The sequence below is a fragment of the Leucoraja erinacea genome, chromosome 17 (assembly GCF_028641065.1).
Source record: "Leucoraja erinacea ecotype New England chromosome 17, Leri_hhj_1, whole genome shotgun sequence".
Classification (NCBI taxonomy): Eukaryota; Metazoa; Chordata; class Chondrichthyes; order Rajiformes; family Rajidae; genus Leucoraja; species Leucoraja erinaceus.
The window spans coordinates 40,910,740-40,922,145 of NC_073393.1; the positions used below are offsets into that span (position 1 = coordinate 40,910,740).

Here is an 11,406-nt window from a genome sequence, read left to right on the forward strand (position 1 = left end):
AGTCAACTCGCATTGACACCAAAGTGCTTTACATAAATTAAATAATAAGTTTCCATACAAACCATAGAAAAAGGTTAAAAAAAAATGAATAAAATGGACACAACACATTATAGAGTTCAACACAAACGTCCCCCCACAGCAGAATCAAAAATTTCCACTGTGGGGAAAGGCACCAGAAAGTTAAGTCCTCTTCCTCTGTGAAACACCCAAGGTCGGGGCCCATTTGTGGCCGTGCAGCCAGTCCGATGATTTTCAGGACCCTCTTGCCGTGAAGATGGAACTTCGGCGTCGGGTGAAACATACCTCAGCGGCTTAGAAAGGTCTGGAGCGGCTGCCTCCTCCCTGGAGACCGGGGCACTCGTAGTCCTCAGGCCGCGCCGGTTGGAGCTCCGACCCCGGTGAACTCGAACCCTGGCTCTGCGGCGCTCCAAATCCAGCGCCGCCCGCGGCCGGACGCCCGCAGCCCCAGCTCCGCGATGTTGGGATCGACGGCCACAGCACTCCGGAGCTTACCGCAAGGCGACCCAGCAAGGCATTGCTCGCTCCGTGTTGGTATCCCAGCGCTGCGCCACCGCCGCCGAAGCTGTAGTCCCGGCCGGTCCCGACAGGAAACGCCGCTCCATTCTCGATGGTAGGCCGCGAGGACGGGGCGAAGAAGCAGCGTGGAGGGATGCTGCCTCTCCGACCAAGTAGGTGACTAAGAAATAAAGTTTCCCCTTCCCCACCCCAACCCCCCACATAGAAGACCTCCACTAACATTTTTTAACAGGACTTAAAATAAAATAAAATTAAAAAAAGGTGTAGAGCCGGACTGCGGGCAGGCTGCCATACACAGACGGCGCCCACTCCTGCACATCCGCCATCTTGGATGGACTAGTTTAGTCCAACCAATAGGGAACAACATGCCAATTTCTGAGTATGAAAATGGCCATAACTTTTTTAATACTGAAGATATGAAAGTGAATTAGGTGTCAAATTAAACTTTTTTTTATGCTTTATCTGATGGGATAAATTACAGACTTGATTTTTAAAACCTCAACATTTTGTAACATTGCTACGAGCATAAGTCGAGGGCAAACTCGTCTAAACTCGCAGATTAGGCCGCCGCAGTGGGACAGCCCCTTAAATCTTGAATCACGAACAGAGCAGACAGGAAGTTCAATAAAGTTAAACAGTGAAAAATAATTGTTATCTATAGAGGTATGAATTTATTTGCAAACATGAGTGAAAAAGGAAAGGAGCAGCTTCAACGGATTAGTTATTGAAAGAAATATCCCCAAAGTATTTTCCAAAATAACCATTCAGTGCACGTACAATAATTGTGGCTAAAGAACTAACATATCAACCGCGAAGAGTAAAGATTTTAATAACTCGATATCAGGTGCTAAAGGAAGTGAGATCTGATGTTGATAGGAACTGGATGACCAGATTGATGAATTATCTGCAAGAATATAAGCATTGTAACCTTGAAAAATAAGCAGTGTAACTATGGTTACAAGTATAAATTCAGGTAAAAGAGAAAAAAACATGTGACCTGTGGCTGATTGAAGGGGACTATATCAGCCCACTGCTGAACTGGGAGCCTACAATATTCTGAGAAGTCTTCTACAGGGGGCTCTGCAGCCTTTCTTCACAAGATCCTGTTTCACCACGTACTGAACTCACAGGCATACAGCCACCTCTGCTCAGAAAGCAAGTGCTGACAGCACAGTGGATCTTGTTTTAAGGTAAGGTATTGAGTAATTCACCTAGAGTATAAATTTGAAAGAAAGAGTTGAATAGAATATTTCCATGATAAAAATGAAAAACAAAATCAACTATTCATTGTAAATCATATCTGGTCAATACCACAATGCTTCATGAAGCTTTCACAAGCTTAAAGTTTATGCTTTAGAATGTTGAAAATCTAGACTCTGTCGTTTACCATTATTACTTGCTCAATTCAAACGTTACATTATGTTTGTAAAACAAATAGGAAGAAAATTGGGGATTGTCGACATTTCCAAATGTTTTAAGATTTATTCTCAGAATGGACGGAAATTGATATTCAAAATTGTTAACAGAATTAATTTGGTTTTGTTTTAAATATGATTAAATTAGCCATTAATCATATGTGAGGCGTGTGAGAATGATTGCATGTTAAAGTTGTTATTCTGAATTAATAACTAACCACAGATATGTTTGGTACGATGGCTGGCTGTTATAGAAAGAGTATAGACTATTATAGTGTGTTTATTATAGAAAACTTTAATCGAAGATTAATATTACCAAAATATAAACAAAAAAAAATCAATTTTTTACATTTAACAAATGAGATAAGCTCAGTGTAAGGTGTAACTTTGAAGATATTCTATTTTCATGGCATTGGCACAGATATATTTATTAATTTAACCACCTTATGAATGTATAATATTTGTCGAGGAAAATATTATTGCGATCATATGTTAAAATTGATGACAAATTACTATAACTGAGAAGCTCCGAATGTTAATGGTTCTCTCGTGCTTTCAAAATAAAATCAATCTTTAATAGTTTACAAGGAAAAGCTGAGGTTATTGTTTCTTCTGGGATTTAAATGATCAGTCTGCATCTTCTATGCCTGCTTAGAGTTTGAATATGGTGTATGCTGGTGATAATGGTGACCTGGATGGTCAGTGCAAATAATCAAGACTGTTATTTTTCAGCGTATAAATACTCCGTCTGCTGAAAGAGGCATCGCCTGTTAAACCCTAAATCTCTCAACCTTGACCGTGAGAAAGGGAAGATAAGCTTTGCACGATGAGAAATGTGAGTACGTTTCTAATAGCCACCAACACCTCCCTGGCAAGCCCAGCTTCTGTCGGGACCGAGTCGGCTTACAAATCCACGGAGTACAAGGCCGTCTCGGTACTGTTGGTATTGACAATATGTGGCACTGGAATCATTGGCAATGTGATGGTGGTGCTGGTGGTCTTGACCGCCAGACACATGAGAACCCCAACCAACTATTACCTGCTCAGCCTCGCTGTCGCTGATCTCATGGTCCTTGTCGCTGCTGGATTACCGAATATCTCTGACAGTCTGATAGAGCAGTGGATCTATGGGCATGTGGGCTGCCTGGGTATTACCTACCTCCAATACTTGGGCATCAATGCATCGTCCTGCTCCATCACAGCGTTCACTGTGGAAAGATACATCGCGATCTGCCACCCAATGAAAGCACAGTCCATATGCACTGTCTCCAGAGCCAAGAAAATCATAGCATTCCTTTGGTTCATTACCTCCTTCTACTGCATGCTGTGGTTCTTCTTGGTGGATCTCAACATCGACAGCAGGCAGAATGTTGCGTGTGGCTACAAAGTCTCCAGGAATCTCTACTTGCCCATCTACTTCATTGATTTTGCCATCTTCTATGTGATCCCTTTGATCGTGGCCACGGTGCTGTATGGTCTGATCGGACGAGTGCTTTTCCTCAGTCCCATGCCCAAGCAGGTTAATACAGGACCTGAGCAATGGAGGCCGCGCCACGCACCAGTGCGAGTCGGTTCCCACTCTGCCAGCTGGACAAGTAAAGGATCCATTTCATGCAGAAAACAGGTAATGCAGTCATGGAGAGCCATAGAGCGATACAGCGTGGAAACAGGCCCTTTGGCCCAACTTGCCCACACCAGCCAACATGTCCCAGCTACACTAGTCCCACCTGCCTGCATTTGGTCCCTATCCCTCCAAACCTGTCCTATCCATGTACCTGTCTAACTGTTTCTTAATGTGTTCAATGTTCAAAGCTAGGAAAACTAGCAAGATGCAGCTTTAGATTTTAGCTAAAACTGAAACAAGAGCGTAATAAGTGGCAGCATAAAAGAAAACACACTGTATTGGAGGATATAGGGAGAAACAATTTGTTGCTTTGATAATGTGTTTTGAGGGATTAAATAGCTCAAAATGCAACTCAATCATATAATAGACTTTCAGAACATTAATATAGTAATTGAGTCATAGAGACAAACAGGCTATTCATATTTGCTGATCATAGAATCATATACAGGGTAGTTATATTAATATACTTGTTTATATTAATGCTATTTACAGGCCAAGCAAACCCCAGATCTTCCAACCTACCTCATAGTGACCCTTGCGTTTTTTAAATCTATATGTTTTCACCAGCTCCACTGCTGCATTCTGCACTTTGTTTACTTTATATTTTGTTCTACCTGGTGTACTTATGTTGCTATGATTTATCTGAATAACACACAAAACACAATTTTTCACTGTTTCATTGTATACCTGACAATAGCAAAACCAATACCAATAACGATACCAATATGTGGTTCACAGCCTTCTGCACCTTAGCGAGTGTTTGTCCAATTACTTCCTAAATGTTGTGAGAGTGTGCAACTCCACCAGCTTCTCTGTAACAAAGCACAATTATCCTATCAACAAAGTTGATACATTTTTCACCTTCACTTTTGAGTTCTTTGAATGAATAGGTTTATTGGACAAGTATGTACCCATTCATGGAATTTGCCTTGGTTTGCCTCCGCTCGTGAGTAGAGTTATTTTACAGCCTTACGAATATCAAAAATATTCTTGGTCTATCCTTGCTTGTTAGCTGCCCAATTGACATTGGTGTTTTCTGCACTGACTCGAAAGATACAGCTTTGTAGAGAAAAGACAACAAAGGTACATTAAGATAGACACAAAACGCTGGAGTAGCTCAGCGAGACAGGGAGCATCTCTGGAGAGAAGGAATGGGTGACGTTTCAGGTCAAGACCCTTCTACAGACTGTTGATAGGATTTGATGGTTGATAAGAGAGCATAGAAACATAGAAACATAGAAAAATAGGTGCAGGAGTAGGCCATTCGGCCCTTCGAGATGATCTTGGCTGATCATCTAAAATCGGTACCCCGTTCCTGCTTTTTCTCCATACCCCTTGATTCCTTTAGCCTTAAGAGCTAAATCTAACTCTCTCTTGAAAACATCTAGTGATAGACCTCCACTGCCTTCTGTGGCAGACAATTCCACAGATTCACAACTGTTTCCTCATCTCAATCCCAAATGACCTTCCTCTTATTCTTAAACTGTGGCCCCTGGTTCTGGACTCCCCCAACATCGGGAACATTTTCCCTGCATCTAGCCTTCCCAATCCATTAAGAATTGTAATATGTTTCTATAAGATCCCCCTCATCTTTCTAAATTTCAGTGAATATAAGCCCAGTCGACCCATTTTTTCATCATATGACAGTCCCATCACCTTGGGAATTAATCTGGTGAACCTACGCTGCACTCCCTCAATAGCAATAATGTCTTTCCTCAAATTAGGAGACCAAAATTGCACACAATACTCTAGGTGCCGTCTCACCAGGGCCCTGTCAAACTGCAGTAGGATCTCCTTGCTCCCATAGTTAAATCCTCTCACATGCCATTAGCCTTCTTCACTGCCTGCTGTACCTGCTTGCTTACTTGCAGTGACTGATGTACAAGCACACCCAGGTCCTGTTGCACCTCCCCTTTTCCTAATCTGACACCATTCAGATAATAATCTGTTCTTGCCACCAAAGTGGATAACCTCACATTTATCCACATTATACTGCATCTGCCAGGCATCTGCCCACTCATCCATGCTATCCAAGTCACCCTGCAGCCTCATAGTATCCTCATCGCAGTTTGCACTGCCACCCAGATTTGTGACATCCGCAAACTTGGAGATGTCACGTTTAATTCCCTCGTCTAAATCGTTGGTATATATTTGTAAATAACTGGGGTCCCAGCACCGAGCCCTGCGGCACCCCACTAGTCACTGCCTGCCATTCTGAAAAGGACCCGTTAATTCCTACTCATTGCTTCCTGTCTGTCAACCAGTTCTCTATCCATGTCAATACCCCACCCCCAATACCATGTTCTCTAATAAGTGCTTTACGAAAAGTAGAATTCAGAATAGTCTGGCTACATATCAGAAGAATATATCAGTACTTGCCAGGAGACACAGGAAGTTCCACGGGTGGAAGTCTGAGTCACTTGCCCATCCTCTTAGTCTGGAATAAAACATCCATGAAAGTCTTCGGGATTGGGGACATAAAGTGAAAGAAAGCAAACTAATTATGTTGCAATTGTAATTTTAACAAAATAATTTTCAATGATTACATTGAATTTTAATTCAATTAAATACTGCTTTAAGAGGTTTATAATAGAGGGAGATTGATGATACTTAATTGAAGGAAGAATAGAATGATCATTCTGAAAGGATGAAATAGGGCGGCGGGGTGGTGCAGCGGTAGAGTTGCTGCCTCACAGCGCCAGAGACCCGGGTTCCATCCTGACTACGGGCGCTGTCTGTACGGAGTTTGTGCGTTCTCCCCGTGACCTGCGTGGGTTTTCTCTGAGATCTTTGCTTTCCTACCACAGTCCAAAGACGTGCAGGTTTGTTGGTCAATTGGCTTGGTGTAAATGTGATATTGTCCCCAGGGTGTGTTGCATAGTGCTAGTGTGCGGGGATCGCTGGTCGGCGCGGACTCGGTGGGCCGAAGGGATTGTTTCCGCGCTGTATCGCTAAACTAAACCATGTTCATGATATTTGAAAAAGGCTGAATAGAACCTGTGGATTTTGCTTTCTTCCAGGTCACTAAGATGCTTGCTGTGATTGTGATTCTATTTGCCTTACTCTGGATGCCGTACAGAACAATAGTCGTGGTCAACTCCTTCATGGACAAGCAATATGAGAATATTTGGTTCCTTCTACTCTGCAGACTATGCATCTACACCAACAGTGCTATCAACCCTGTCATTTACAATCTAATGTCTCAGAAATTCAGATCTGCTTTCAAAAAACTGTGCAACTGCAGTCAAGATGACACTCGGCACCGACTGCTGTACACAACCCCACTTAATTACAGTTCAGTGAAAGATGCCATCAAAGGGAAACCTGAAGTTAATGGCAAGCAACACAGTGTAAAGAAGAACGATCAGGAGAAAGACAACAACATAAAAATGGAGGATGTGACACTTGCAGCACCAGACCAAACGTACTCTAGTGTTGTTTAAAATGAGACCTGCATTTAAAATACTGTGAATCAAGGTTAGTGTAGAGGAAGTTTACATTGGATTCACAACATATAGACAGAATATTCATTATAATTAGTAGTGCATTTTACATCCATTCACAGACAATGCCAGTAGGAATGGTTCCCATTATTCCATCGCACCTCACAACAATTTTAGTTCCTCTTGACGACTAGAATTCATCACTGAAATCTTCACACTTTGGAGTGAGAGGGGAGGGGGGCTTTTCTGGAGATGTGTGGGACGATTTTTTTTACACAGAGTCTGGTGGGGACTTGGAACGAGCTGCCAGAGGTGGTGGTGGAGGCAGATGTGACAGTGGTGTGTGAGAGGCTTTTGTTAGGCAGATGGAGGTGCAGGGATGAGAGGGGGATGGATCATGTTGGTTTTATGTGGCATCATGTCTGGCACAAACATTGTGGGCCAAAGGGCCCATTTCTAATGCTGTACTGTTCTATGTTATATGCTCCATGTTATAATGTACGTCACCTCTATATATCTGCCGCCTGGTGCTCTCAGTTTTTAGGGCAAGATCAGCTGACTGGGACATTCCTTGTTTAAATCTTCAGGTCATTCTCTGGGTGGAACCTACCCATTAAACCATTCTGTGTAGGAAGGAACTGGAGATGCTGGTTTAAACCGAAGATGCTGGATACAAAACGCTGGAGAAACTCAGCGGGACAGGCAGCATCGCTGGAGAGAAGGGATGGGTGACTTTTCGGGTCAAGACCCTTCTACAGACTGCTGATAGAATGTTGATGGTTGATAAGAGAGCATAGAAACGTAGAAACATAGAACAATAGATGCAGGAGTAGGCCATTCGGCCCTTCAATATGATCATGGCTGATCATCTAAAATCAGTGCCCCGTTCCTGCTTTTTCTCCATATCCCTTGATTCCTTTAACCTTAAGAGCTAAATCTAACTCTCTCTTGAAAACATCTAGTGATTGGCCTCCTCTGTCTTCTGTGGCAGACAAATTCCACAGATTCACAACCGTTTCCTCATCTCAATCCCAAGTGGCCTTCCCCTTATTATTTTCCAGTCGAGACCCTTCTTCAGACTGATGTCAGGGGAGAGGGAGATACATAGATAAGGAAGTGAAAGGTGTGAAAATAGGACAAAGGGAATGGAGATCAAGGAAATTGGGGAATAGATCATTGTTAGCTGGGAGAAGTTAACAACAAAGCAAACAGATAAAATGTAGTCGGAGACAGTAAGACTGGTCGGAGAACTGGGAAGGGGGAGGGATGTAGAGAGAGGGAAGGCAAGGGTTATTTGAAGTTAGAAAAGTCAATATTCATACCGCTGGGGGGTAAACTACCCAAGTGAGATATGAGGTGCTGCTCCTCCAATTTGTGCTGGACCTCACTCAATGGAGGAGGCCCAGGACAGAAAGGTCAGTGTGGGAATGGGAAGGGGAGTTAAAGTGTTTAGCAACCGGGAGATCAGGTAGGTTTAGGCGAACTGAGTGTAGGTGTTCAGCGAAATGATTGCTGAGCCTGCAGGTGGCAGCATAGTGACTCACCATGGCTCAGCTGGTACATCAGCCACATGACTGCTCCAGCAACCCAGGTTCAAATGTGATGTGCCGTGCTGTCTGTATGGAGTTTGCATACCCTGCTCATGACTGCATGTGCTCCAGTCTCCGTCGACATCAAAGCCATGCTGATTGAAGGTTAATTGGCAGAAGTAAATTTGGTTTTTTTCAGTTAAGTTTTAGTTTAGTTTAGAGATACAGCGCGGAAACAGGCCCTTCAGCCCACCGAGTCTGCACTGACCAGCGATCCCCGCACATTAACACTATCCTACACACACTATGGCCAATTTACATTTGTACCAAGCCAATTAGCCCACAAACTTGTACGTCTTTGGAGTGTGGGATAAAACCGAAGATCTCAGAGAAAACCCACGTGGTCACGAGGAGATTGTACAAAGGTCGAACCTGGATAAGGCGACAACTCTACTGCTGCGCCACCATGCACCACCTAGTGTAGGTGCCTGCAGGAAAATCAAGATGGTGTTGATAGGCATGTGAGTGAATGTATGTTAAAAGGACGGAAGTGGGCCATGGGATTGATGCAATTGCTCTGAGAAGTGTACACCTGACAGACCACACTCCGTATTGTACGAAAATAAGACATTTCAAGTTCCTGTTGAGAATGTTAATAATTCTATGGGAGTTCAGCTGCTTGAGGGACAGGAGCGATTAGTGGAGAGGTGTAAGCACTCTATTAACCCAAAGTCCCCAGAGTCCAAGCCGTGTCCTGGACATGGCTTCATGCATGGCTTTCCACTGTGGTGCAGGCTGATCCACCCTCGGGTGTGATGGCTTGCTGAGGGCATTTAGTTTAGTTTAGAGAGACAGCGTACAAACTAGCCCTTCGGCCCACCGAGTCCGCACCGACCAGCGATCCCCGCACAATAACACCACCCCGCACACACACGGGACTATTTACAATTTTACGAAACCAATTTTCCTACAAATAAAAAGCCACTTTTATATGGATGCTCTGTCAGTTTTGCTGGGTTTCTCTTTTTGCTGACTGATTGTAAATAGAACGTGTTTGCTAATTGCTACAAACTTAAACAGTTAACTTCTGTTCCATCTTTGGGTGATTTTCCTGGTTGTTAAATATTACTGGATGTATGTTCTAAACAAATTATGATATATTCACACACAGATTTGAGATGTCAAGATATTTAGGTATTGGCCTCTTGCTTGAATATTTAGTTTTTTAGTTTAGATGTACAGCAGGGAAACAGGCCCTTCAGCCCATCGAATCCGCGCCGACCAGTGATCCCCGCACATTAACACGATCCTACACACACTAGGGACAATTTTTACATTTACACCAAGCCTATTAACCTACAAACCTGTACCTGTTTGGAATGTGGGAGGAAACCGAAGATCTCGGAGAAAACTGACGCAGGTCATGGGGAGAACGTACAAACTCCACATAGACAGCACTCACAGTCAGGATTGAATCCAGGTCTCTGGCGCCGTAAGGCAGCAACTCTACCGCTGCACCGCCCTGTTTTTCTCACCTCATATTTTTATCACAAGCAATAGTTTTGTTTGATGAAACACAGTCCAGTGATGTTCATGAGTTATTAAATTATTAAATGTTGAAGAGATCACAAAAAGATTTAAGTAATGAAAAGTTAATGTTTGCTGCATTTTATCAGAGTATATTCATTTAGATGATAGATTATTTGCTCAGCTGCATGCTTAGAAATATTTAAACAGAGAAAATGAAATGAAAATTGAAGTGCTAGATTATTTTTGTTCTAATAACTTATTAATTATAAATCAGTAAATAACATTTGATAAACGGTGTTAAGTATAAGTGCGTAAATAGTTGTGTAAAATGTGGCTATTGTTGTAATATTTAAAGCATTACCAACATGTTGCTATGTATATCTGCTCGAGATGCCACCTAACATTCTAACATGGAATAACTTGAACACATTAGGTTCTCATTGCATTTGTGACCAAGCCTTTCTTTAGTTATGCAACAGGATACAATTGCATACATGTTTGTGGTAGGATAGGGCAGACAATGTCAGGATGTTTCACATAAGGAATGTTTCACAGAGGACAACAAGCAGTGATTTCATCCATCGCCTATTCCCTCTTGTGGAGAGGTTGACATAAATACATTTCAACAATTATATTTTGGTGCACAGAATGGTCAGAATCTTTCAAACAAATGATAGCGTGAAGTACATTAAAACATTCCAATCTTTTGCCTATTTCCTGTTGCAAAGGCATCTTAAGATTAGCTTCTTGTAATATTAGAAAGCAGATTTCCCATGCCTGATTCCACCGTCTCTTGTTGTTTAGTTATAACTTGAGATAAGCACCTCAATTGTTGCTGCCTCTTGAGTTGGAAACTAATACTTCACAGGACGGGCAATCACACTGCTTGCCGTAACAGGATGAGAACAGCTCCATCCACGACTGCAAGAAATTGCTGCCAATTGTGGACACAGCCCAGACCATCTCACAAACCAACCTCCCTTCCATTGACTCCATTTATACCTCATGCTGCCTCGGCAAGGCCAGCAGCATAATCAAGGACGAGTCACACCCTGGCCACTCCCTCTTCTCCCCTCTCCCATCAGGCAAAAAGGCATAGAAGTGTGAAAACGCACACCTCCAGATTCGGGGACAGTTTCTTCCCAGCTGTTACCAGGCAACTGAATCATCCTACCCCAACCAGAGAGCAGTGCTGAATGACTATCTACCTTTTTTTACGACCCTCGGACTATCCTTGATCGGACTTTGCTGGCTTTACCTTGCACTAAACATTATTCCCTTATCATGTATCTATACACTGTAAATAGATCGATTGTAATCATGTGTTG

At 42.8% G+C, this 11,406-nt stretch overlaps 1 protein-coding gene across 1 annotated transcript; it reads left to right on the forward strand.

The window, feature by feature from the left end:
- Positions 1-2,429: 2,429 nt before the first annotated feature.
- LOC129705466 (thyrotropin-releasing hormone receptor-like) lies at positions 2,430-7,096 on the forward strand. The gene is made up of 2 exons (XM_055649049.1): positions 2,430-3,612; positions 6,597-7,096. The coding sequence occupies exons 1-2, from the start codon at positions 2,779-2,781 to the stop codon at positions 7,017-7,019; spliced, it is 1,257 nt and encodes a 418-aa protein (XP_055505024.1). The 5' UTR covers positions 2,430-2,778; the 3' UTR covers positions 7,020-7,096.
- Positions 7,097-11,406: the final 4,310 nt, after the last annotated feature.